Source organism: Artemia franciscana, chromosome 9, assembly GCF_032884065.1.
Source record: "Artemia franciscana chromosome 9, ASM3288406v1, whole genome shotgun sequence".
In the NCBI taxonomy this organism is placed as follows: Eukaryota; Metazoa; Arthropoda; class Branchiopoda; order Anostraca; family Artemiidae; genus Artemia; species Artemia franciscana.
The window spans coordinates 41,718,980-41,745,980 of NC_088871.1; the positions used below are offsets into that span (position 1 = coordinate 41,718,980).

The 27,001-nt window shown below is 35.0% G+C and overlaps 2 protein-coding genes across 3 annotated transcripts in view; both read left to right on the plus strand.

Annotated features, from left to right (window-relative positions):
- LOC136031426 (nitric oxide synthase-like protein) overlaps window positions 1-27,001 on the plus strand; it is a gene marked incomplete at its 3' end in the record, with an annotated part of 110,263 nt that overhangs the window by 71,896 nt on the left and 11,366 nt on the right.
- LOC136031427 (nitric oxide synthase, inducible-like) lies at window positions 10,330-21,629 on the plus strand. Its single transcript, XM_065710997.1, has 6 exons — window positions 10,330-10,450; window positions 12,538-12,679; window positions 13,918-14,057; window positions 17,397-17,571; window positions 18,731-18,832; window positions 21,369-21,629. The coding sequence occupies exons 1-6, from the start codon at window positions 10,395-10,397 to the stop codon at window positions 21,612-21,614; spliced, it is 861 nt and encodes a 286-aa protein (XP_065567069.1). The 5' UTR covers window positions 10,330-10,394; the 3' UTR covers window positions 21,615-21,629.

A 27,001-nucleotide genomic window follows, 5' to 3' on the forward strand; every position in this document is an offset into this window, starting at 1 on the left:
GCAAGTTTTTTGGCATAGACTCTTTGAGCATCTTCATCGGCTTTTGCCATGGTAAGTTCATCAGTCATTGTAAACTTAAACATTAATAGATTTCTACGTTAACATATGTCTTAAATATCTTGAATGACGTCACCGTCAAAGCAAAAATGACGACAACTAATTTCATGACGTCAGCCGACACAGAAACATGACTTCACCTGACAACTAATTTCATGACGTTAGCCGACACAGAAAAATGACGTCACCTGATCCACAGACAGACAGACAACTTATTTTTATATATATACTAGCTGTTGGGGTGGCGCTTCGCGCCACCCCAACACCTAGTTAGTGGGGGCACTTCATGCCCCCCCCCGCGCACGCAATTCGTTACGCGCCATATTAGTTAAGCGCCATTGTAGTTGCGTCCCTGTGTCCCACCTGTGAATATAGATATATATATATATATATATATATATATATATATATATATATATATATATATATATATATATATATATATATATATATATATATATATATATATATATTTAACTATGTAAAACTTGCGAATGTACAACATTCTTGGCTGTCCCATTGTCTGTGCATATAAATAGATTGTCATGTTTACCGACACTTGAACATGCAACATATAATTGTCCATGGGAAAAACAATCTGAGTTCAGATCTATACCTCATTATTCTTGTGATTGCCCTTGAGTTTTGTTGATGGTGATTGCTAATCGAACATTCCCTGTGTCCCTGTCGTCATTTATATATCCCCCAGTGCCCCCCGGCGTCCCCGTTGTTGTCGTTTCCCTGTGTCCCGGTCGTCATTTGTGTCCCGGTGTCCCAGTTTGTAATTTCTCTTTGAGTGTCGCGGTCGTAATTTATATTCCCTGTGTCGCGGTGTCCCGGTCGTCATTTTTGTCTCGGTCGTCATTTGTGTTCCGGTGTCTCGGTCTGTAATTTCTCTTTGAATGTCCTGGTTGTCATTTATATTCCCTGTGTCCCGGTCGTCATTTGTGTCCCGGTCTGTATATACATTCGTTTTTGAATTGGTCTTTTTTTAGGTTTTAGTTTTTTACCTTTTTTTTAGTTTTTTTTTCTTTTTTTTAGTTTTGTTTTTCTCCTTTAATTTTCATTTTTGTTTTCGTTTTCATTCTATTTTCTTTTTTAGTTTTTTGGTTTTTAGCTTTTTTAGTTTTTTTTTAGTTTTTAGTTTTTTTTCTTTTTAGTTTTTTTGTAGTTTTTACTTTTTATTAGTTTTTAATTTTTTTTACTTATGTCCTGGTCATCATTTATACTCCCTGTGTCCCGGTCGTCATTTGTGTCCCGGTGCTTTGTTGATGGTGATTGCTAATCGAACATTCCTTGTGTCCCGGTCGTCATTTATATTCCCTTTGTGCCGGTGTCCCGGTCGTCATTTGTGTCCTGATGTCCCGGTCTGTAATTTCGTCAGTCCAAAACATGACGTCAGCCGACACAGAAACATGACGTCACCTGATCCACAGATCCACAGACAGACAACTTATTTTTATATATATAGATAGAAGATATATATATATATATATACTAGCTGTTGGGGTGGCGCTTCACGCCACCCCAACACCTAGTTGGTGGGGCGCTTCGCGCCCCCCAAGCCCCCCCGCGCGCGTAAGTCGTTACGCGCCATATTAGTTATGCGCCATTGTAGTTGTGTCCCTGTGTCCCACCTGTGAATATAGATAGATTTATATATGTGTTGCAAACTACGCAAAAATTGCGAATAAACAACATTCTTGGCTTTCCCATTGTCTGTGCATATGCCAAGCCGTATGTACTAATAATGACGTCATATACAAACGCTCTTTTTACAAACAAACAAACATGCATCCACATAACTCGTTTTTTATATAGATAGATACAATACAAATTAACTGCGTAAAACTTGCGAATAAACAACATTCTTCGCTGTCCAATTGTCGCTGCATATAAATACATTGTCAGGCTTACCGACCCTCGAACATGCAACGTACGATTGTCCATGGGAAAAACAATCAGGATTAAGATCTATACCACATTTTTCTAATGATTGACCTTGAGCTTTGTTAATGGTGATTGCAAATACTAATCGAATTGGGAATTGCAATCTTTTAAATTGAAAAAGCAGATCCGTTGGAATCATGGGAATGCGAGGAATAAGAACAGCCTCACCCTCATAAGGCCCTGTCAAGATTGTGGCCTCAATTAGGTTTTCCATTGTTTTTTTTTTTTTTTTTACGGCAAGTCGCGTGCCATTGCAAAGCTTTGGTGGGTTGATATTTCTTAAAAGTACTATTGGTACGCCTATTTTTAGTTGTAGCACGTGTGGTGGAAACCCTGAAGGATCTATGGAATTTAAAAATTCAGATGGATAATTCACCGCTTCATTTGGTTCCAAAACTGTGTCGACTGACTTGTAAAGGACTGCCTGGTCTCGAATCTTGTTCAAAACAATATTGTTGATTTCGTGGACGTCTATATTTTTGGGTGCGAGAATCGCTCTTTCACTTAGCCATTTATTATTTTTATAATTTTTTAGAATATTCGGAAATACTTTTTCAATCAATTCATTTTTGGACGTCACTAAATTACAGAAATCAGCAGGTAGTTGTATACGTCCTGAAATTGAGTCTACTGTTTGACCAGAGTCATCGTTTTGCAATCGGACACGCATATTTGTAGTTAATTTTAATATTTTTACGTTTGCCTATAAATTAGAATTTTTTAGGCAAGCATTCATTTCGTCTGCAGGAGTTAAACTACGTAAAAATTGCGAATATACAACATTCTTGGCTTTCCCATTGTCTGTCCATATACAAAGCCGTATGTACTAATAATGACGTCATATGCAAACGCTCTTTTTACAAACAAACAAACATGCATACACACAACTCGTTTTTATATAGATAGATAGATAGATAGATACAATACAAATTAACTACGTAGAACTTGTGAATATACAACAGTCTTCGCTGTCCCATTGTCTGTGCGTATAAATAGATTGTCAGGTTTACCGACCCTCAAAGATGCAACATACAATTGTACATTGGTAAAGCAATCTGTATTAAGATCTATACCGCATTTTTCTAGTGATTGCCCTTGAGCTTTGTTGATGGTGGTTGCAAATGCTAATCGAATTGGGAATTGCAATCTTTTAAATTGAAAAAGCAGATCCGTTGGAATCATGGGAATGCGAGGAATAAGAACAGCCTCACCCTCATAAGGCCCTGTCAAGATTGTGGCATCTATTAGGTTTTCCATTGTTTTTTTTTACGGCAAGTCGCGTGCCATTGCAAAGCTTTGGTGGGTTGATATTTCGTAAAAGTATTATTGGTACGCCTATTTTTAGTTGTAGCAGGTGTGGTGGACACCCTGAAGGATCTATGGAATTTAAAAATTCAGATGGATAATTAACCGCTTCATTTGGTTCCGAAATACAAATTAACTGCGTAAAACTTGCGAATATACAACATTCTTCGCTGTCCAATTCTCGCTGCATATAAATAGATTGTCAGGTTTACCGACCCTCGAACATGCAACGTACAATTGTCCATGGGAAAAACAATCAGTATTAAGATCAATACCACATTTTTCTAATGATTGACCTTGAGCTTTGTTAATGGTGATTGCAAATGCTAATCGAATTGGGAATTGCAATCTTTTAAATTGAAAAGGCAGATCTGTTGGAATCATGGGAATGCGAGGAATAAGAACAGCCTCACCCTCAAAAGGCCCTGTCAGGATTGTGGCCTCTATTAGGTTTTCCATTGTTTTTTTTACGGCAAGTCGAGTGCCATTGCAAAGCTTTGGTGGGTTTATATTTCTTAAAAGTATTATTGGTACGCCTATTTTTAGTTGTAGCACGTGTGGTGGAAATCCTGAAAGATCTATGGAATTTAAAAATTCAGATGGATAATTAACCGCTTCATTTGGTTCAAAAACTGTGTCGACTGACTTGTAAAGGACTGCCTGGTCTTGAACCTTGGTCAAAACAAAATTGTTGATTTCGTGGACGTCTATATTTTTGGGTGCGAGAATCGCTCTTTCACTTAGCCATTTATTATTTTTATAATTTTTTAGAATATTCGGAAATACTTTTTCAATCAATTCATTTTTGGACGTCACTAAATTACAGAAATCAGCAGGTAGTTGTATACGTCCTGAAATTGAGTCTACTGGGAGCTTTCCGTTTCCCATTGCCAGCAATTGATCTGAAAATGTTTGACCAGAGTCATCGTTTTGCAATCGGACACGCATATTTGTAGTTAATTTTAATGTTTTTACGTGTGCCCATAAATTAGAATTTTTCAGGCAAGCATTCATTTCGTCTGCAGGAGTTGATCTAGGTATTATAGGTAATGTTTGCCTGAAATCTCCCGCAAGCAATATTAAGGTGCTGCCAAAGGGTTTCGACTTCCCTCGCAAATCTTTCAAGCATTGATCCAGAGCCTCGAGCGATTTTTTGTGTGCCATTGTGCACTCATCCCAAATAATAAGTTTGCATTGCTGCAATACTTTACCCATCCCAGATGATTTGGAAATATTGCACGTGGGAGTTTCTGTAGAATGCAAGTTCAGAGGCAATTTCAAAGCGGAATGAGCAGTTCTTCCACCAGGCAGCAATGTTGCGGCTATTCCGGACGACGCAATTGCCAACGCTATATCATTTTTAGATCGAATTGATGCCAGAATCAGTTTTATCACAAACGTTTTACCAGTACCTCCTGGCGCATCCAAAAAGAAAATTTCTCCAACGTTGTTATCGACACAATGCATTATCGTATCATAAATGTCTTTTTGTTCCGACGTTAACTTGGAAATGTTATTTTGTACATACGACAATAGATCACTCGTACTGTAACTTTGTTCACGATCCAATTCTACACATGTCGAAACAGCAGCGATACGGTTAGGTGAAGGCATTCCCAAACCCTGAAGAGGTTTGTTTGTCATACTTACGCACAAATCTTCTATAACAACTAAAGTGTAGTTATAAATTTCTGATGTAAAATCAAAAGTCATATCTGACGTCTCTAACTGTTTTCGATGAAGTATATCTTCGGACATTTTTGACTTTTATTTTTCCCATAAATCTGTAGGAGCTGATGGAGAGCAAGTTGTTAAAATGATGCCAAACAATGCACGAATTTGACTTGGGGTTGACGTTTCGCACGCGTCATTGATGCAGTTATCCCAGTGCTGGTCATTCTCCAATAAATTCAGAGCTTGGCATGCACTACGGTAAGTGTCATGTATAGTACCATTTACAGTCCTCAAATACTCAAAGGATGTCGGACCGGGTACATTCACCAAAAGCAGGCGTAGAAAGAAGCATTCATGTGAATTGGGGTGAACGGTGTAGAGTCTTCCTATCGTGGTATCTTTGAAGATGGTAGGTTGGCCGTCGACTGACTTACCCTGTTTTCGACGTTCAAATACTTTATTTTTAGTATTCCACGTGTAATACGAAGGCACTTCAGTATACATCAGTTTTTTTGCAAAAGAATCATTTTTGCAAAGCGAAAAAAAAGCTGTTAATGTTTTATCCGGTGGATTCAGGACTCTTTGTTGCACGTTGGTTTCCGTGGAATAAACACGTTGACCATTCTGTAAATGTACCGCTAAGTGAACAACAGCTGGACTACGTTCATGTATCGGAAATGAAAGAAATCGCCAAACAGCTTCATTACTGCTTATGTATCTTCCAGCCTGATATTCTACGATTTCATCGAAATCTTTGATTTCGGACTGCAAGCCAAAAACTGCCATGTCACTGCCTTTGTTGACGTATTTACATATGTATTTGATTGCCTTTACGGAATTACAGTATTCAACATTTATGTGTGCATTAAATGTTTTTGATAATAAAGGGGAATATGGAACAACCCACTGGTTATCTACTTCGATGGTGGTACCGTTACGCTTCTTTATTATTGCTGTTTTACCGCCATCTTCAGTAGATCTTCTTCTATATTGTGGGTAACCATCATTGCCAGTAATTGTTTTGGGTACTGAAAGTCGAGGATATTGCTTTGTGCACCTTCCTTTGGCCATGCATGGTGAATTTTCGTTCAGTGCACCGCAAGGTCCATGTATCATATTTTTTACAATAATATCATGTAACCCCTTATCGACATTTTTATCAGGTATTTCAGCGGAAATCACATCATCAATTTCGTTTGAAGTAATTTTTTTATGTAGCCAGATTAGTATATGTGCGTGTGGCAAACCTCGTTTTTGCCATTCCACTGAGTACATCCAGCATCGCACTGACCCAAACACTTCATGTTTTACAAGGTAGTTTATCAGTGATTTCAACTTTTGCCGGAAGACACGTGCCGTAATGTCATGCCTATGAACCGCCGATTGTCCTTGAAGTAAAAGCTGCAGTATCTCGTCCCAAGATTGATTACATGTAAATGTAATAAATAAATCTGGACGACCATAGAGACGAACATACGCAATAGCATCTTGAGCATATTCATGCATATGACGGGGACTGCCAGCATATGACGAAGGTAAAATTGTTAATCTTCCAACGCTTGTGGTATTACCGTCATTTATAACTGCATCTCGCAAATGAATGTATTGTTCAGAGCGGAGCTTGGTCTGATTCAGGCGGATATATAGCAAACGTTCTGATTCATTTTTAGCATACATATCCACGACAAATTGGTGAAACAATTCACGGCATTTTAAAATATAATTTTCTTCATCCTGCCGAATCATTAGTCTATAGGAATAATAATGCATTGCACTGCATTTCTTATTCATTTCTTTGTTAGTGGCTGGATTCATCAATTTAATATTAAAGTGATAGCCGTCGGCTCCATCCCAAAAAATGATAGGATATTGTAGGGCATCGTAGCATCGATGAGTTTCAGCAATTCTTAACAACTGAGCGTTTCGCTTATGTAGAATAATATCTCGAGGTAAAAACTGATCACCGACCATAACGATTGCCACTTCGTCGATAGTCGGAGCATTGTATCTACGCACATGTTGGCCAGGAGGCGTTTTGTCAGCGGAAATAACAATTTTATGAGTATCTGTAGGCATCAAATCGATGGCTGTTTTGAACAGACGCACTAACTTATTATTTTCGTGGAAAAGATGTTGCAATTGGGAAACGATTGTCCTTTCAACGGTGGGAGAAATTTCGCAACGTGCATTCAATTCAGAATTTCTATCACTGATGAAGTACAATTGTAAAAATTTATGATTCTCGCCTGAGAATGGTAGAAAGGACCCTGCTTTATGATAAATTTGCCCTTTTACTTTGAAAGTAGACATAAATTGATCTGGATTTTCGATTTGGGCTCCAAACGACGTCATTTGGAAACATGAGTTGTATTGTCTGATTTTTGACAAAAAACGCTTAGATTCTGACGTATTTCCAGTAAGGAAAGTCTTCAATGGCTCTGGTGGTGCAGCCAATAGAGGAAGTTTAACTTTTCCTGAGGCGCAACACATTCCCATTGTTTCACCATTGAATTTCAAGGCCTTGCAATAGGGACAAATTTTAGACATTGTCCCGATTTGAACACATCTACTCAAGCTATAATCATCGACTGGGTTGTACCTGAATGCCAGGCGATAACTTTCAGATTGCTCTGATTCCTCGGCACGCTTTCTTTTCTTACTTTCTCTATCAGCCTCAAGCCTGTTTCCCTGCTGTTCTTTTGATTCCTCGGCACGCCTTCTTTTTTTACTTTCTCTTTCAGAAGCAAGTCTGGTTTCGCGTTGCTCTGGTAGTTCCTCGACACGCCTTCGTTGACGTAAATTGCACATTCTTAATCTGGCCATTTCTCTTTGAACCGCAAGCCTGGTTTTGCTTTTTGGTAACATTCTACCTTTTTCAATGTTTTTCAATTTTTCAGTGTTCATTCTAACATTGATGTTAGAAAAAAATTTTACGTACCAAGCATGCAAACACTCGACAATTTATAATAAAACTCAAAATTATAAATATCTGTTATAAGGTTTTCGAATTACTTTAATCTATTGTCAAAATATATAGAAATATTTATGCAATTACCAGTTTCTACATTTTTAGTTTCAGTTTGCTTTTCAGTTTAGTTTTATTTTTATATATATTTAAGATATAATCTGGCGTAACGGACAGACAACTTATTTTTATATATATAGAAGATAGATTTTTATATATATAGATACAGTTTCTTCTTTAGTTTTTTTCTTTTTTAGTTTTTTCTTTTTTTAGTTTCTTCTTTTTATTGATTTGTTTTCTTCAATTTCTCAATGTTCATTCTAACATTGACACTTGGAAAAATCTTTACGTGCCAAGCATGCTAAAGCTCCAACAATTTAAATTAAACCTCAAATTTGGGGTATCTGTTTTAAGGTTTTTGAATTACTTTAATCTATTGTCAAAATATATTGAAATATTTGGGCAATTCCCAGTTTTTTGTTTAGTTTTTTCTTTTTTTAGTTTTTAGCTTTTTTAGTTTTTTTTAGTTTTTTATCTTTTTTATTTTTTTACGTTTTTTCTTTTCAGGTTTTTTCTTTTTTTTATTTTTTTAATTTTTAATTTTTTTTTTAGTTTTTTCTCTTAGTTTTTTTTTAGTTTTTTACCATTTTTCTTTTTCGAATTACTTTTATCTATTGTCAAAATATTTCGAAATATTTATGCAATTTCCAGTTTTTACATTCTAGTTTGTTTTCTTTTATATATATAGAAGATATAATCTAGCGTAACGGACAGACAACTTATTTATATATATATATATATATATATATATATATATATATATATATATATATATATATGTATATATATGTATATATATATATATATATATATATATATATATATATATATATATATATATATATATATATATATATATATATATATATATCTATATATATAGAAATAAGTTGTCTGTCTGTCTGTCTGTGGATCAGGTGACGTCATGTTTCTGTGTCGACTGACGTCATGCAGTTAGTTGTCGTCATTTTTGCTATGACGGTGACGTCATTAATGGTATTTAAGACATGCGTTCACGGAAAAATGTTTAATTGTAAAATGACTGAAGAACCTACAATGGCAGAGAAATTACAGACCGGGACACAAATGACGACCGAGACAGGGGGAATATAAGTGACGACCGGGAACCTCAAAGAGAAATTACAGACTGGGACACCCGGACACAAATCACGACCGGGACACAGGGAATACAAATGACGACCGGGACACAGGGGCACAACTACAACGGGGACGCTGGGGGCACAGGCGGGATATATAAATGACGACCGGGACACAGGGATTGTTCGAATAGAAATTACAGACCGGGACACCGGGACACTAATGACGACCGGGACACAGGGAATATAAATGACGACCGGGACACTCAAAGAGAAATTACAAACTGGGACACCGGGACACAAATGACGACCGGGACACAGGGAATATAAATGACGACCTGGACACAGGGACACATCATTAGAATAATGAGGTATAGATCTGAATACGGATTGTTTTTCCCATGGACAATTATATGTTGCATGTTCAAGAGTCAGTAAACCTGACAATCTATTTATATGCACAGACAATGGGACAGCGAAGAATGTTGTATATTCGCATGTATACGTAGTTGAAAACATATATTTATATCTATCTCTATTCACAGGTGGGACACAGGGACACAACTACAATGGCACGTAACTAATATGGCGCGTAACGACTTACGCGCGCGGGGGGGCTCGGGGGGGGGGGGGGGGGCGAAGCGCCCCACCAACTTTATAATTCACGAGAAACTGTTATTGAAATGACGGGCCTTCTGTTGGTAAGATTCCATACACACGTCTTGTAAGATATTTTACCGTGACATTTATGAAGATTCACGTCTTGCAATACATTTTCTTGTAGCGGCTGCAATATCTTTTACGCCTTAACTTCAGTATAATTTCGTAATTTTATTTAGATATCAAGATTTTATAACGTGTTCAACTTGAGTATTAAGCGCTGAAAAAGCTTCAAATAAGATTAGTACTAGTTTGGTACATATTTTATGGTGCTTTGTCGTCAACACGGACTGCAAAGTTCAGTTCACTAACAATCTTGCTTTGTGTGTTGACGGAGTGAAAGTTAAGGGTGAACGGTAAACATTTAAGGCCAGACTTGTGTGTAGTATGTTGTTTTTTTTTTCCCTCTTTCGTTCTGATGAGTTTGAAGGTTTGCATTTGGCAATCTCGGTTACAAATCAGCTTAAGGAAAAAAGGTACAAGAGATTGCTTCAGAGTAGTTTTGCAGCAAAGTTTATAAAAATGAATTAGTTGTTAGTTGTATTTGCTCCTCTGGTTGGTTTTTACATCAAATCTCATCCCTCTTTTAGGTATTTGATTGTCGTCATGTTGGTACAGCACAGGGAATGTTTGAAGCCATGTGTACCCACCTACAATACGCCACAAATGGTGGAATTCTACGGTAAGATTTTCTCCCTTTTATAAGTGTTTCTTCTCAAATTTATTATGGTATTATCGTCTTGTTAACTGTACTTTTGGAGGCTCTATCAAATTTTAAAGCTACTTAAGCTGGGTAGTGTATTTGAAAATATAATCTGTGACGATCTGCTATTGAATTTCACCATTGGAAATTAAACTTTTTTACAATATGTTTGTAATTTGAAAAAAAAAACTGTTTAGACTGTTTAGGACATTGACTAAGACATGACTAAGGAACGCGAGGGAAATTTTTCGTACGAGAAATAGAGGTTTTTCTATTGAAAAAAAAACCTGAATCCCTTAAGCTTCCAACTTGTGTACACGGGAAACAAGTAAAATTTACTCTTTTTTCGTCGCGATATCTGGACATGACGGTGCCTGATATTTCACTTGTCTCTTACTAAACGAATCTCACAACTAGATTTTATCCTTCTGCTGAATGCTCGTTTACAGGATTCAGCAAACAATATAAAGTAATGTCCAGATGTAACGTCAAACACGACCAAAATGGTTGTTATTTTTTCTTCTCACTCTGGTTGTAGAGAGACCAGTTGTAAGGCAACGTTTCGTAGGTTGCTATCGTGCGAAAATTGGAGTGTATTTTTAGGTTTGTCTTTGTAGTGGTTGCTTTTGAGTAGCCTAAAGTCTTGACTACTTTGACTTGGCTAAGGACAGACTGCATGGGAATTGTGGAATTACTCATGCGCATCACGTATCCAAAGTAACTCCATCGTCGCCTTCATTTGTTCCTAATGAGAGATGACTGACCCTTTTATATTCATTGCGTTCCTGTTCATTATCTTGTGAGTCGAGGGGACGCAAGCAGTCGACGGGGGCACTCGTTTTCAAAACTAGATTCTTCTCTCTTCCTTTTGGTTGAGACGATATATTTCTGACGCGTAGAGTCGAGGAGGGGCAGAACACTTCTATCAACATGAGAAGCTTAAGCCGTTGGGATTAAGTGCTTGATCTCCAAAGTTTTTTTTTAGCTTTCTGACGGCACTGCTAGCCTGTGCATTTGTGGTGATAGCTTCTTTGGATGTAGATCCCTTTTTCTCAATGTGTCAATGTGTACCAACACCCCAAACAAGGTTGTGAGTATCTGTGAAGATCGTTTTCATAATCTACTCTCGGAAATAATCTGTATGAGTATGGAGAATTGAAACTTTCGTTTTTTTCCCAGAATACACAAGAACACATTGTGTATCTTCTTGAGATTTTGTAAAGCAGAAGATGAATAGGAAATTGTGTGTTTGTAATTTAGGAGTGACAGTTCGTAACCCTACCAGAAGGGCTCTAAATTTGAAAAGAGAAGGATTATGATTTACAAGACCAAAATAGTGCACTTTAGGCCCACTATTTTAAGACATTCCTGAAGATTTCAGCCTGCATCGGGGAATATGGGTTGTAGGTAAATTCAGGCTCTTGACCCTAGCGTTTGTCCCAACTCTAGATTTTGAAAAACACCTTTTTTGGTATTCCCCCCCCCCAAAAAAAAAAAGAAAATTGGAATAAAAAAAAGTGAGCCACTTCTTACATTTTGAAATATATTGCCCCCTCCCAATTTTTTTCGTGAAATAGTACAACTGGTCTCATTTTACTTTTAAGAATGTGTTTTTGGGCTAACATCCCATGTATTTCCATCTTGAAAAGACCTGATATATTTTTTGCGTTCTTGTTCGGTGTCTTTTGTGTCTGATGCCAAGTAATGACACTTGTGAAACAGAAAACTTCAGAAAAAACACGGATGAAAAAAATAAATGTAAAACAATACCAAGTTTAATAAAGCGGAATCAAAATAGCGGCAGAAAAAAAATATTAAATAGAAGGAAGAATTAAAAACCGATAAAGATTGAAACTAAAAAAATCAACGAATCAAAAACTGAAAAATGAGACTCTCCCTTGTCACTACAATAGTGAGCAGGTGTAATTGTATTGTCTTTATTTTCATTGTTTCTGTTTTACAGCTTTTGAGGCTGGATTTGGGAATTATTACTTGCCTTTCATGTTTTATTGTTCTCTTATTAAATTTATGCTAAATAGTTTTAATCATGGGTTTTACTCTTTAAGATCAGCAATAACGGTGTTTCCACCCCGTCAAAAAGGAAGATGTGACTTTCGTGTGTGGAATTCTACTATGATTGGATATGCATGCTATAAACAACCTGATGGTACCCTTCTTGGAGATCCTTTTAACTTGGAGCTGACTCAGGTCTGTAAAATTTAAGTAAAAAAAAAAAAAAAAAAAAAAAAAAAAAAAAAAAAAAAAAAAAAAAAAAAAAAAAAAAAAAGTGACGCGTGTTTTGTCCCTTTCAATTTGATTTTCGCTGCTGATATTTTTTTTCCTTTATTTTTAATGTTTATAATTGGTTCAGCTACTAGTATGCAGTGTGAAGCAGCTGATTATGGATAGAAAAGTAAGTTACGAGCCTGAACAGTCAAATGAACGTTGCCCATTTTCTGCTCTGACATTGCTATATTGTTAGTTTATTATAGCAGATATGATTATTGAATTATTAACTGCCAGATATTAACAGTAAAAAAAGATTTATAGTAGTTTTTGCAATGCTATTGAGTGGAATACAATTGTCTAGCAGAAGTTGGTAACTTCAGCTCTTCAGATTAAAACAAAAATATTAAAAATATTTTATGATATAATTTTTGTATCTCTAAATTCACTCGAAACTAATTTTTGTGTCTTGCTACCAAGGAAGATTAAAACTCTAAAGACAAAAAATAAAACCATGACGTAAAAGTTGTCTTTGAGTAGTTATGAAATCTCATGAGCGGCCAAACTTTTTTGTTTTTAGTGAACTTGCTATTAATTATTTAATTAGGAACAAAGGTGTTCATTGGTAAAGTATGCTAATTATTAACAGTTTTCAACACAAGTTGAAATTTGGGAAAAGTTGAGAATGAGGCAAGTTCTTTAGCGTAAGATTGTCCCAGCTGATATTGAATCTGGTTTTTGATTCTAGTGTAGCAATGTAGCATTGTCGTGTAACAGTATCTTGTCAACTACTGTCTGCATACGGTGCTTTGATTAAAAAGACTAAACACGTGCAATCTACTAAGCTGACTGTAGATTAGCAGTGCTTGCCGACTATAATTATTATTGGATTTTGTTTTGGGGGGGAGATATAGGCTAGAAGAGTATTAATAAGCGCTGTCGATTCACTGATAACATCATAAATGCCAATTTAGAAAAAAAATGCTGCTAAACAGAGGTGTAGAATCGAAGTTTTTTAGTATTGCTATATATTGAACTATTCCTTTGCTTCTTGGCAATCCCGTTCGTTCGCAATTCTGTACAAGTCACTTTTTTTGCAACCTCGAGCTTTTGTCTCTGTAAATTCATCTATTTTGTTAAGTTTTCTGAAAAAAGTTGGTGCTTTGTCATATTTTGCTTTTATAATTATTTAGTCTTAATAATTCGTTTTTGATTTTTAGGCTGCTCAAAAGCTTGGTTGGGCTGGAAAAGGGACGAGACAAGATATATTACCCCTCATAGTTCAGGCTGGTGACGGAGAAGCGCATTTTTTCGATATTCCAGAAGATTTGGTTCTTCAAGTACCGCTTCGTCACCCCAAGTAAGTAAAAAGATCGTTATACTCGTTGCCTTCTAACCTTCATAAGATTTAAACTGGACGAAAAGAAATGGGAAACAAGGCAAAACTGAATTTTTAGCAATTTTACATCGCTGTAATAGGACTGCTACAAGCCAATAGTCCTATTATGGCTTGAATTTAAAAGCCTTACAGGGATACAGATCTTTCCAGTAATTTAGTTTGTAATAAGATTGTCGCTAGAGTTCAGTATTCGGCATTTTATTTCGGATTAGTTGTATCCAATTTCATCAAACAGTTCGGTGTAACGAACTGTAAGTAAGGAACGACCCGGCTCAATAGTAATTGAAACTCTAAAAAAGGGATTTTGTTACCAATAGATACACAAAAAGAATCAGATTTTTATGTTGATTTTAAATATACAAGTTTCATCAAGTTTAGTCCTACTCACCAAAAGTTACGAGCCTGAGATGATTTGCCTTATTTCCGAAAAAAGGAGGAAATACCCCCTAAAAGTCATATAATCTTAATGAAAACCACACCATAAGATTCAGTGTATCAGACACCCGTATTATAGAGGTTTCAAGCCTCCATCTGCAAAAATGTGGATTTTTTTTTGACATCAAGAAAAAAAAAGAGTTTTTTTTTTTAAACTGAAAGTAAGGTGCAACATTAAAACGACCAGAAATTATTACCTATATGAGGGGTTTTCTCCCTCGTCAATGCCTTGCTCCTTGCGCTAAAGTTTTCTTAGTACTTTCAAAAGAGCAAATTATTCTAATTAAACGGCCTTTGCGATTCAAGGGTTATTCTTAAGGAATTGGAACAAAATTCGAACTCTAGCGTAGAAAGCGGTTTTTTTTTATTTAATTAATTAGAAATCAAATTTATCCAGGATAATTAAGACTTGACTAATCGAATCTAATTTTAGTACGTGTGAAATTGTGTCCAATTTTAGTGTGTTTGGTTCAGTTCTAATTGTGCCCAAAGGAGCAATTGTTTTTAGTATGAAGTATGACGGCACTAGACCCTTAAGGTCCAAACCGGCGGTGCTGATCTCTGTTTCGTGGCCTTTCAGCCAGGAATTGCAATGGGGAGTTGGGGACACCCTTCCTGCTTTCCTTCCCTAGATTTCTTCATATTCCCGTTTAGAGCTGGGTCGACTCGAGGAGAACTTTTAACATATTGAATTTATATATATATAAATTTAAAATAATTGTTAGCAAATAAAAATAACGAATAAAATAAATGAATAATAATAATAGAAAAAAACAATGCCTCTAATCTATACAGTGTGAATAAAATAAATGGTACGCATTTATATTACCATATATTATCATTACCACAAATGGTAAGTCTTTTTAACTGAAAGGTAATATAACTGAAAGTATCAAATTTAATTTTTATGGAATAATTTGGACAATGAAATGAAGAAGATGCTTCATTTTAAAGGAAAATTGAAAGAAAATTTCTTAAATCAGTATGTATATTAGTTTTGTTGCTTTTGGAGGAGATTTGGTTCTAGTTAAATTCAGTTTTGACTTCTAGTTGGTTTTGAGTGCAATCCTACAGTATCACATGGTGTTTGGTTGCTGCCCCCTTTGCATTATTATTATTTTATATTTTTTCTTATTTTTTATTTTGTATTCTTTTTTCTTTCTTTCTTTCTTTCTTTCTTATTATAGTGAACTTTAATGACGTGGGGTATTCACCCCACGTCAAACGTTTGGTTTTGGGTTAATCATATTTATTTTTGTTCTAAATTGTTGTTAAAACTATATAAATATATCAATATATAAAAAATAACTATCTTAACCTTGAGTCCATTTTCCTTTCTATGAATTCCTTATAATTTGTTTTTTAATTTCTGGATCAAATTTGATCTCGAGATTTATTTATATTTGGTTAGTTAAGTAGCCGTTTCTTGATTTATTTCTGACCATTTACTGGGTCAGGTGATAGAATATATATATATATATATATATATATATATATATATATATATATATATATATATATATATATATATATATATATATATATATATATATATACATATATATATATATATATATATATATGAAATCTTGTATTTGTGATGTATGTGTAATCAGAAACGTGATCAGATGTGTGATCACATAGAACATTTGACCCGTGCATTTTTTTTTTCGTCCGACTATAAAACATTAAAGCCATTTTCTATATATTCATTGATTTGAATACATATTTAATTTATTGCATTACAATATGTCAGCTGTGTCCGAAAAGGCTTTTGATGATTCCTGACCATTTCATATAGTGTTTTGTGGTCCAGACAGACAAGTTAATTCGTTTTCGATGTACCTATTCCAGAAGGATCGTATTTACGTTTTAATTTACTTCATGTAATGTAGAAGCACTTCGATTCTAACTATGAAAAAAATACAATATAAAAAAATAATAGGGCTTAACAAAATTCCTTTCTGTTACTAGGAGGCGCGGAGCTTTTTTACTGATGTTTACAAAGTATTTTAAACTCCTTCACTTTTTGGATTTTGTAGATTCTCATAGATTAGTCGACTTGACGTTTTAGTTTATTTATATTCAATTTGAATATAAAAACGGAACTTTAACGCTTCTATTGGCGACATTCCCAGAATCTTTTGGAAAACCCTTACAACGAAGAGAGGTGCTTAAATGTTTAGATTCGCCAGAAGGTAATGGGCATGTGACAGTTGAAGAGCACATACGATGAAATATTTCCACCCTGCAAGTTCTAGTAGAGTAATTTCTCTCCGTGCTTTTGATCTTCAGAAGTCTTTAGCTCTTGTTTTAATTGTCTAGGTCTACCGCTAGATCTTCTAGATTCAGTATTGTTACCGTATTTTATCTCTTGTATTTTATCGTGGTTTAACTTTCAGAATTACTTTCTGCTTCGTCAATCAAAGGAAAGTATGCCATGAAATATCTTATTGTGATGATCAATAACAAACAACACAAGTTTAGTTTGGTTGGGCTGTTGATTTCTCATAAGTAACTCTAGATTTTTTTTTTTAATTTATACATTATTGAGATTCGAATGACTTTTTTCTCAAGTTTTTTTTTCTTAGGTGGTAAATTTTTCCAACTTTAAGGTTTCCCAATTTGAGATCCAGTGAGTAATTTATTAGAGATTTTATTTAAAAATGCATTTGCTTATTTGTTAAGATTTATGATGACATTGAAGAAATGTAATAAAGAATTCTATTGTTATTTTGCGATGCATTGTGTATGGCCAGCTTTGATGATTTTGTTTCACTTTACACTCTCGAATTTTAAAGCTTAAGAAAACATATTAATTTGAATTTTTGTATGGCATTCTTTTCAACGTTCTCTTTATTTCAGATATGAAAAATTCACCGATCTTGGCTACAAGTGGTTTGCCCTCCCGGGAGTGTCATGCTTGAAATTAGACTGTGGTGGTTTAGAATTCAGTGCGATACCCTTCAGTGGCTGGTACTCGGATTCAGAAATAGGATCACGTGATCTAGGAGATAAACCTAGATTCAATCTCGCACCTGTAAGTAAATCAAATATTTTGGTTTAGAAATTCGATTTATCGCTTCCTGGGGGATTCAAGTGACCAAATTAATATTTTTTAAACACCTTGATATTCGATACGTTTTTTTTTATCCTCCTCCCTCCCTATAGGACAACCTGCAACCACAAGATTATAAGCCCCTCTACCCGCCGAGTTCTGCGTTCTTGTTACTTCGTCTTTTTGGACGTAATACCTTATATTAGGTATTGTTTTTGTTTTTTAAGACCACACTGCCTTTCAATGACGAACAAATAAAAGTTCAAATAGGGTTAAGTCTTTTTATTAGACAGTGAAAACACGTATAACAAATCGGGATATTTTGACCTCCTACATCAATGGTCGACCACCAGTGGTCGTATACAATCAAGTATATAACTTTAAATTCAACAACATTTCTCTTGCAATTGGAAGAAAAAGAAGTTTGTGCCACCTTCATTAGAAATTCAACTTGCATGTTGGCAATTTTAAAGAAGAAAATTTGCCACTCAAGACTGAATGAACCCTGTTAATGAACTCTCTCTGACAAATCTAGTGAACAACCCAAAAACTGTTTCTGACCCGAAAGTATTTATTTTGTTCTGTATAAGTACGTTTGTTTTAATTTTAAGGCCTTAGTTTTTCTGCTGAATGACGACCACTGGTGTTTGTGGTCGAAATATCTAGATTTTTTATGTCTGTTTTCACTGTCTTTTAAAAGGACTTATTACCATTTCAACTTATATTTGTTCGTTAGTTTGTCGTACAACTCGGATGTGCTTACGGATAATAATAAACTGATTTATGGTATAAAATCTGATCTCTTGGGTAGTAAAATTCTGCTACTCAAGATCAGGATAATTTTACATCCCTATCTTTGTGAATTTTACTCTTTATATTAGTATGTTACTTTGTACGTTTTATTCTTTGATGTTACATATTTAAGGGGTTAGGCTGCACAAAAGTATTATTTTCCCCCCTATTTTCTGTTTGTATATAATGTCGTTTCACGGTAAAAGCTGTTATTGTTCAGTTAGAACGGACAGTGGTCTTTGGAACGAGTTCATAGTGTCTATGTGGAATCTAGATAGGATTAGTCTTATAGAATCTAGATAGTAAATGTTATTTCTTGTGGTTTGCTAATAGTTTTTGCAATATCTAGGTGATGGCTGGTATCATGGGCCTGAACACAAAAACAAACGAGAGTAATTGGCGAGACTTGGCCGTCAGCGAGCTGGTTGTCGCTGTAGCGCACAGTTTTCGGGTAAGTTTCTCTGCTTTTCTCTTGGCAATTATCAATGACATTTTATGCTCTTTAGTCAATTCACTCTCATACTTAGCTTGAAATTGATGTCACATTTGTGATGCCTATGTTTGACCAATCAAAATTTTATTTTGAAGCAGCACCGGAGCTTTTATTTTGTTGTTGCCATCAGTGGTTTCTGACTCGGTAACGACAAGAGATGGAAATTACAAAATCTTGTCCGGCAAGAGCATCACAAAATTTACACCCGTTTTATTAGCAAGGAGCAAACCACAACTGTCCCAACCCAAGTTGGTCGTACTTCGTTATCATGGTTGCGGTGACAGACGCAACTTAAGGAAGTATCTAATCTAAAGAATGGTTGGATCTCAGCCAAACTGGTTTTAAATAAGAGCAAGTGCCCATGCTGCGACTCTTGTTAGTTTGTTGCTGATTCGGCTAATATGAGGAACGAATAGCTAAATTCTTCTGATCAGTGGATTTGCTAGAAGGGACTCTTAAAGAAAGGTAATAGAGTAAAGGCTAATATAATAGCTGATTTTTGGTCCTTGCCCGATCTGGGGAAAGAAGAGGGATTGCTTTCTAATTCCTTGTCATCAGTTTATCTCATGGGAAGTTATAGGATCTTGGCCAACCTTTGTCGAAAATAAGATTATGTGCCCTAATTCTGCTTTTTGGCGGTCCGTAACCATTTTGACATGGTTGGGAGAGGTATTCCGTAAATTCTTGTCACTTTGATATTTACTAGAATGGTTGGTTAAATTTCAGTCGCACATGGGTGAAAGTAAGAGTAAGTATTGTGGTTGTTTTTTCTGGAAGATCTGAGTTGGTTCAATATTAGTTCGTGTAAAGGGTCCCTAACTTCATCTGAATCGGTCATTTACCCAAAGGAGTCGACTAATATTCACAAACCTTGCCGGGGAGTAAGAGTTAATGTTCCAGTTCTACCATTTTGTGATCAGGGCCTTATTCGAAGCCTGAGGTCAAGATATCTTTCAAAAGGGTTCGGTAGATCTCAACCAAATTCAGTTTAGAAGTGAGAGCTGAATTTCTAACTATGTCCTTTGTGTGTTCAGTCCCTTTCTGGAGGGACTATGATTATCTAAAATATAGTTATAGCGGTATCTACCAAAAGGCAATTTTCAATCTCGCTGGTATGAAAGACCAATCACAACCATTAAAATCAAAACACGCCCAATGAAAAATTAGTCCTTATGGCGTAAGTTTAGGAAGTAATCCATCGTTGTCCCAAAGGTAGTTTCTGTAATGCTCCCAGGTAGAAAGCTGTCTTGAATGGAAATGCCTGAGTGTGACTTGAGTTCAGCCCTTGTTAAAGTGGTTGATGATTTTGAATAAAACTCGCATTTAATGAAAATAGGGAGGTCGAAGTTTCCTATAATTTTTATGGTGTATAACAGTGTATCTGCACAACGCTTCCTAAACCACATCTTGGAAACATTGTTCTTGAGAATCTGGTCAAGCTTTCTCAAAACAAATTGCTCTGCGCAAATCAATATGAAAAATTGACTAAACAATACTAGTCATCAAGACTTTAGTCGAAGCGTGACAAGTTTTGCCATCACACAGAATTCAAGGCTCGCCTGTATAACTTAATAAAATGTGGGTACACTGTTCTGAATTGAAGCGCAGAATTGTTTTGTATTCTAAGGTGTTTAACCATCTCAAACAGTTTAGAACTAGTGTGTATAAAACAGCAACTTATCCTTTATTTTGTCTTCTTGTTGTTAGTTTCCATATTCGCCTGCGTCATACCAGTCGTTTTATCTAATTAATTAAGATTAATTTATGCTATCCCGCCGTATTAGCTACAATAAGTGGTTGAAAGTTAAAAATAATTTTCCTGTGGATATGTTTGTATCTTTTCTAGAAAACAAAAAGCTCGCTTGCAGCTCCTGATTTTTAATTTTTCGCAGGCTAGGGAAGCGATATTACCATGCTACTTCCCCTAAAAATTAATTGTGCATAATTTTCTTTTCTTTATGTGAAGATACTTGTAATTTTTGAGCCAAACTGACTGTTCGGTGTGTAAGTTGTACCTGAATTGTGTCTTGGAGGTACTGGGGTGAATGATACAATTCATTGGGCTCGAAGAGAGATTCCTTGAGGAATTGAGTTTTGTCAGTACAAGGAATAATGGGATGAAATTACTAAGCTATTGAATTTAAGAGGTCATAAAAAATTTAACCATTGAGCTTGTTGTTGCTAGCCTTTTTTTAAACTTGGATTTAATAGATTTAGACTTCAACTTGGCAAGGCGATTGATTCAATCTATAAATTTAGACATTTGCACTAATTAAAAGTCAATTCAACGTTAGTTGACCAACAATTTGCCTAGAATTGCAAGGGAAATAAGTGTCCAAAAATTGGCGAATAAGAATAAAGAAACGGGAGGTTTTTGTGTCGAACCTTGTCCATGTAATGTTATAGATTTCAACATGTAGGCACTGGTGTTCAAGTTGTCTCTTTGAAACAATAAACGTTTTGTTGTAATATTTAATCTGACCTTTGCTATTAGGAAGCAAAAATCACCATAGTCGACCATCAGACAGCTTGCGAGACTTTTATTGAACATTTCAAGAGCGAGCATGAAGAGAGAGGTGGATGTCCCACAGATTGGGTTTGGGTCAACCCGCCTGGATCATTTACAACTCCAGTTTACCACCAAGAGGTTTTATTCTACTGGATCAAACCCTTTTGCGACTATCAGGTATGTGTAGAAAATTGGTCAATCAAACGGCTATATAGGGAGGGAATGAGGTAAAGGCTAGAATAAAAAATGTGCATTTTCAGTGTGAAAGCTCTGGATTTTAGGTTTTTTTTCCTGCGAAGAAAGATGAAGGGGAGTCCTGAGACACATCATACCCAAATGGCCCCTTGTGCCTTTCTAATCTAATTATCTCACATTTCTAATCAATTATCTAATTTAATTATAAGCCATAATTTAATTATCACCCATCCCGTATTTATTTTGTATGTCGTTGTATTTGTTTTGAGCAAATTTACAACTCTTTATGAAAATTTATAGAAGCTCAGTAATTTTTAGGTTAGCAAAGAGTTTCGAACCGTCAGAGTGGGTGTTGGGCAACCATAAACTGAGTGAATTCACATCAAAGGAGACAATGTTTGGTTAAAATCTGCTGAACTTAGCTGTGTAGTGGGGATTGAAACTTGCAGCCAAGCCTACACAGACTATCAGTGTATGTCTTATCTGCCTCCTTCCTAGGTTTATTCTTAATAAAGAAGCACTGTATAGACAAAGATCTATCATCATAAAATAGAAACGATCTAGAACTTCAGAAATAGACTACAATACTAACCTAATAGAAACTCAAATTATCTTATTAATTTGCAAAGGTTTTTTAACATATAAACTCCTTGCAAAAAATTATAGTAATGTTAATGCACTATACAATCTGGTACACATCTAGGATTTTTGTTCCAAAGGGGTGGGAAGGGGGCTAAAAAGATTATTGTTCGGGAACGGGAGTTTCAGTTTTTTGAGAGGGAGGGAGTTGAGGTTTACCAAAAGAATTTTTGTTGGGTCTGGTTACCAAAAGGATTTTTGTTTAGAGTCTTTAGACAGAAGTTTACCACAGAAAAGCGGTTCGAGAGGGTGTGGGTTACCAAACGAGCTTTTGTTCAGGTTGGAGAGCTTACTTCCATTTTTAAGTCTAGTTTTCGAGTCATAGGAAGAGTTGCAGTTTTTTTTGTATGCGTTTTTATGACCAATTTACGAGTTAGAAAAATATTTGGGAGGGGTGGGATTCAACCCCGGTTCCCCCTCCTGCTGCTTCTGGACTCAGCCCTGTATACAAATATGATACAATCTAGACATACGAGAAGTTGTGATAATGCGATAGGAGGGAGGAAGGGGGGCACATACCCCTTGACTGGGGATTGGATATAAGCTGTTTATTTTGATTATTATATATATATATATATATATATATATATATATATATATATATATATATATATATATATATATATATATATATATATATATATATATATATATATATATATATATATATATATATATATATATATATGTCTTAACGTCAAAATGAAATATTTTTTCTCCTGATGAATAGGACTCCAAATTTTTGCGTGGGACTTATAACAAAAGCGATTAAACTATAGGAACCGGGGTATTCTTATTTCAACCACCTTCCTTCACCAATTTTTGAAGCATGACTAATTGGTCTCATATAAACTTAAGCTTTCTAAAATTTATCACATAAGTGAGTAAATTGGCATAATTTTGCTTCTTTTAAGGCTCATAATGCCTGGCCAATCCTGGCCCTCTTTCTTTCTTCCCTAGTAAGCTCGAAAGTACCCCCTAGAATGTTGATACCGTTCACTTTGTGAGTCTATAATTTTTACCATGCTTTTTCTTTTTTATGATGCCTACAAACATCTAAAAGTAGCTTTTAATTGCATCCCTATTGTCCAAATCACATTCATCTTGTGTTCCAGGATCAGACATGGAAGACATATAACTTTGGAAACATTTTAGAGGAACCTTAGAAAAGAGAGAAATTGATTACTTGAAGAGATTTAGGCACATGGCAGGGTCAGTCTACCTTTTTCTAATTCTATTTTCGATCTATATGTATAAAGTGTTGGCCTGTAGTGAATAGATATTCACTATAGTATATCTGTAGTATATCTGTACTATATTATATCAGAATAGATAATCTGTAGTGAATAGATATTAATCAAACAAAAATATAATCCCTTTTACAAGAATATAAATAATATTCTTCAATAACAAAAAAAGGGGAAAAAAACGTAGCTTAGACATATAGCGGTGAAACTGGGAGGTTACAGTTTAAGATTTTTAGTTTGTTTGATTAAACTTTCAACTAAGCCTTATCTGGAAAATTGATATATATGAAACTCTGACCTACGAGTATACACCACTGCGTTTACTATCCTAAGCAACTAGTATTTATTTAGATTTATATTTTCATTTTTAAACTTTGATATGTTGAAAACCATTTTCGAAGAATGAGTGCTCGAAGCCTTCTGCTACGAATTCACCTTAGCATTATGACATTTGAGACGAAAGTCCCCGAAAATACAAAATCCCCAAAGATTCTTTCTTTCTTTTAATATCAGCCCGGCGCAATATGTTGAGTTTGACTGTATCTTTCCCATTTGCAGGCTATTTAGTAAGTATATTTTATAATCGTGAACTGTATTTTGTCTTGAGGCATGTCCAAGTCATCGAAGCTACTCTTTTATGACACTAGTCACATATGCTGATCTGGCTCGTGTTCTTTGCGCTAATAATGAATATTCTGCCTAAACTTTGTATACTAAACACATTTTGTCCTCGTGTTCTTTCTTCAGTGCTAATGTTCAAGTGTTAAGCTTAACATTCTTTATAGCCATTTTAAATACCACAAATTTTAGCTTCATTCCGTTCTTTTCACTTTCCCACACTTAACTAAGTTCAGCAAAAGTATCTTGCTGTTTAACTTTTTTAATTTCTAATTTTCCTCTGTAACCCTCATTGTTAATTAAAAAATGTAACAAATTTGCCTGATTTTAACTACTTCATTGTCTGTCTTTATAACTCTTTAAAAATGTTCCATGAGGTTTTTGTCAGCTTTAATGATTTGAGATCAACAAATCGTCAGATATAAAGCGAAAAGTCTTTTATATAATTTGCTTAGTTTCTGTCCGACGATTTATTTATTTTCTAATTTTGTTTGCTTAATAAACAGGAACTTTGCTTTGTGGGTGTGTTTTGTTGACATCCACTACAAAATTGTTGAAATATAATAATAGAATTCTTTTATAATGTAATTGTTCGCCCTGTTATTCTTCAATTTCTTATTAAAAATTTTCTGTTGCTTATTTTCCATATTTCTTGGATTTGGGCTATCTACTACACATAGCCTTACCGACATGCTTTTTGTTAAGGATGCAGCTGTTTACCATGTTATCTTTTGTGCCTACTTATTGTTTTCACGCCCCTCCCCCTCATAGAAAATCCATTTAACTAGGTAGGGTTATATTTAGCCCATCTATATTATTTCACTTTTTAGGGGTGAAGGGTTGTCTGCGGAAGAATAGCAGTTCATATTTCTTTGCTTTGCATGTCAGTGTTAATTTGATCAAATAATTTTCTAGAGGGAATATTTTGTGAAAAATATACGCGTTTTTTCTCAGTTTGGTTGAGTAATCATCTGTGCCCTTGACAGGACTGCAGTCTATGAATAAAACTGAGAGGGCCAAAACTATCCCATCTCCAAAAAATGAAATAAAGGTTTATTGGTATTATTTTGTGATTGTTATTTAAAATTTATTTCTCTTGTTGACCCCCATCCTTTCTCTCACGGCTACCATCTAGATAAAATGCCGTTTTATTGGAAAGGAACATAAATGGGTATTTTCTCCTACTCGTTCACAAATCATATTATTAATTGAAGTAAATATATAGACAGCCTATTGCTTGTTGGTATATGCAATGCTGTCTTTTGAAGTTTTTGTAAATTATAGTCGTGGAATATAAATCAGTTAATGTACGTACTAGTATGTGAACTATTTCTTTCTGTTTCTTACTTTTCTCTTATACAGATATATTTTTTTTTAATATTTTTTTTTCTTTTTTAGGGCAGCTTTGTTTGCTCAAAGGATGTTTATGAAAGCTTATGCCAACAGAACAAAAGCAATGATTCTCTATGCTACTGAAACTGGCAAATCCCTTGGTTTTGCCAAACAATTGGCACACGTATTCTCAAAAGCTTTCAAGCCCGAGGTGAGTGTATTGATTATTTATTAATGTTAATGGTAAAATTGACTGTGATCCCAGGACCTAACTTGTAAATCCAAGCTATTGGCTATCTTGGTTTTGGTACGTTTTGGACTGTCAAGGTTGACGCCTTTTCTTTAGGTTGTTTATTGTTATTGAAATGATGTAGTCTTAGAGCATATCGAACTCTAGTTTGTCAGATTTTGGAAGGAGTGGCCCCAAGACGTCCCATGAGGATGGATGGCACTTAACAGAGAGAGCAGAGATGATAGAGTTTTCATTCCAAATGGCTATACTGCATTACATGCTTCTCGTGGAGTTAGTGTAGGTCCTGGGCTCCTGGGGATATTCAAGTCCAAGCAGAGTACAGGCGGTCCTATAGCGCTTGCACCGCGGTCTGCGAAGCTAAGTGGCAGTGTAAGCGCATACCTGCATGTCACACAATCCTGAAAAATAAATTTTCTCTTTTCTTCAACTTGTCTATGCTTGATTTCTACTAGATTATAGATTTTTGTACTTATTTGAAAAGCCCACATTGCTACAGTGTCATCAATAAAAAGCAATAAAAGGTTGTTTCTTTGGAATTTCAAAAGTTTGAAAATTGCATTATTGTTAGGCTTAAGGCTATACAAAAACCGTGTAATAGAAAATAAACACTGCCTTAAGTCTGAATTATTGTGTAATAACTCGAAAAACTACTCTTTGAAAGGTATATATATATATATATATATATATATATATATATATTTATATATATATATATATATATATATATATATATATATATATATATATATATATATATATATATATATATATATATATATATATATATATATATATATATATATATATATATATATTGGTTTTAAAAATTAAAACCAAAGCTTAAAAAATGTAATGTATCCCGGCTATTGAATAAATTAAATTGCATTGTCAGCAATATTATTAGATTTAATTTCTAACGTCTGCATTACTGAGGCCCCACTACCGCAGAACTGGCAATGTACTTGAATTTATTTGGTGGACTGTGGTTGTGATCATGGGCAGAAATGTTGTTCCCTTTTTTCCGGCTAAAATCATCTTCCCTTGAAAATACCAATTTTAAATCTTTGACTCAGACATAGTTAAAAATTATTCTTAACAAAGTAAATTTCAATATAGGTTATACAGTTTGTAATAGAGCCAATTAAGAAATTATCAAGACTCGAGAAGGTTACCGTACTGACTATAATGACGTCTTCCAAAAGATGTCTAAAAATGATATGGACAACCACATAAAGGCAGGAGGGGGTATACGAAGGTGCCCTCTCTCTCTGTTCCAAATGTATAATATTTCTTTATATAGATAAAAGAAAAGGACAGTGATCTAGCAAAAATGC

Coding starts and splice junctions, on each gene's coding strand:
- LOC136031427 (XM_065710997.1), top strand. CDS start 10,395: ATGTTTGAAGCCATGTGTACCCACCTACAATACGCCACAAATGGTGGA. Junction 10,451..12,537: donor ACAAATGGTGGAATTCTACG/GTAAGATTTTCT, acceptor TTACTCTTTAAG/ATCAGCAATAACGGTGTTTC. Junction 18,833..21,368: donor CTGTAGCGCACAGTTTTCGG/GTAAGTTTCTCT, acceptor CTTTGCTATTAG/GAAGCAAAAATCACCATAGT.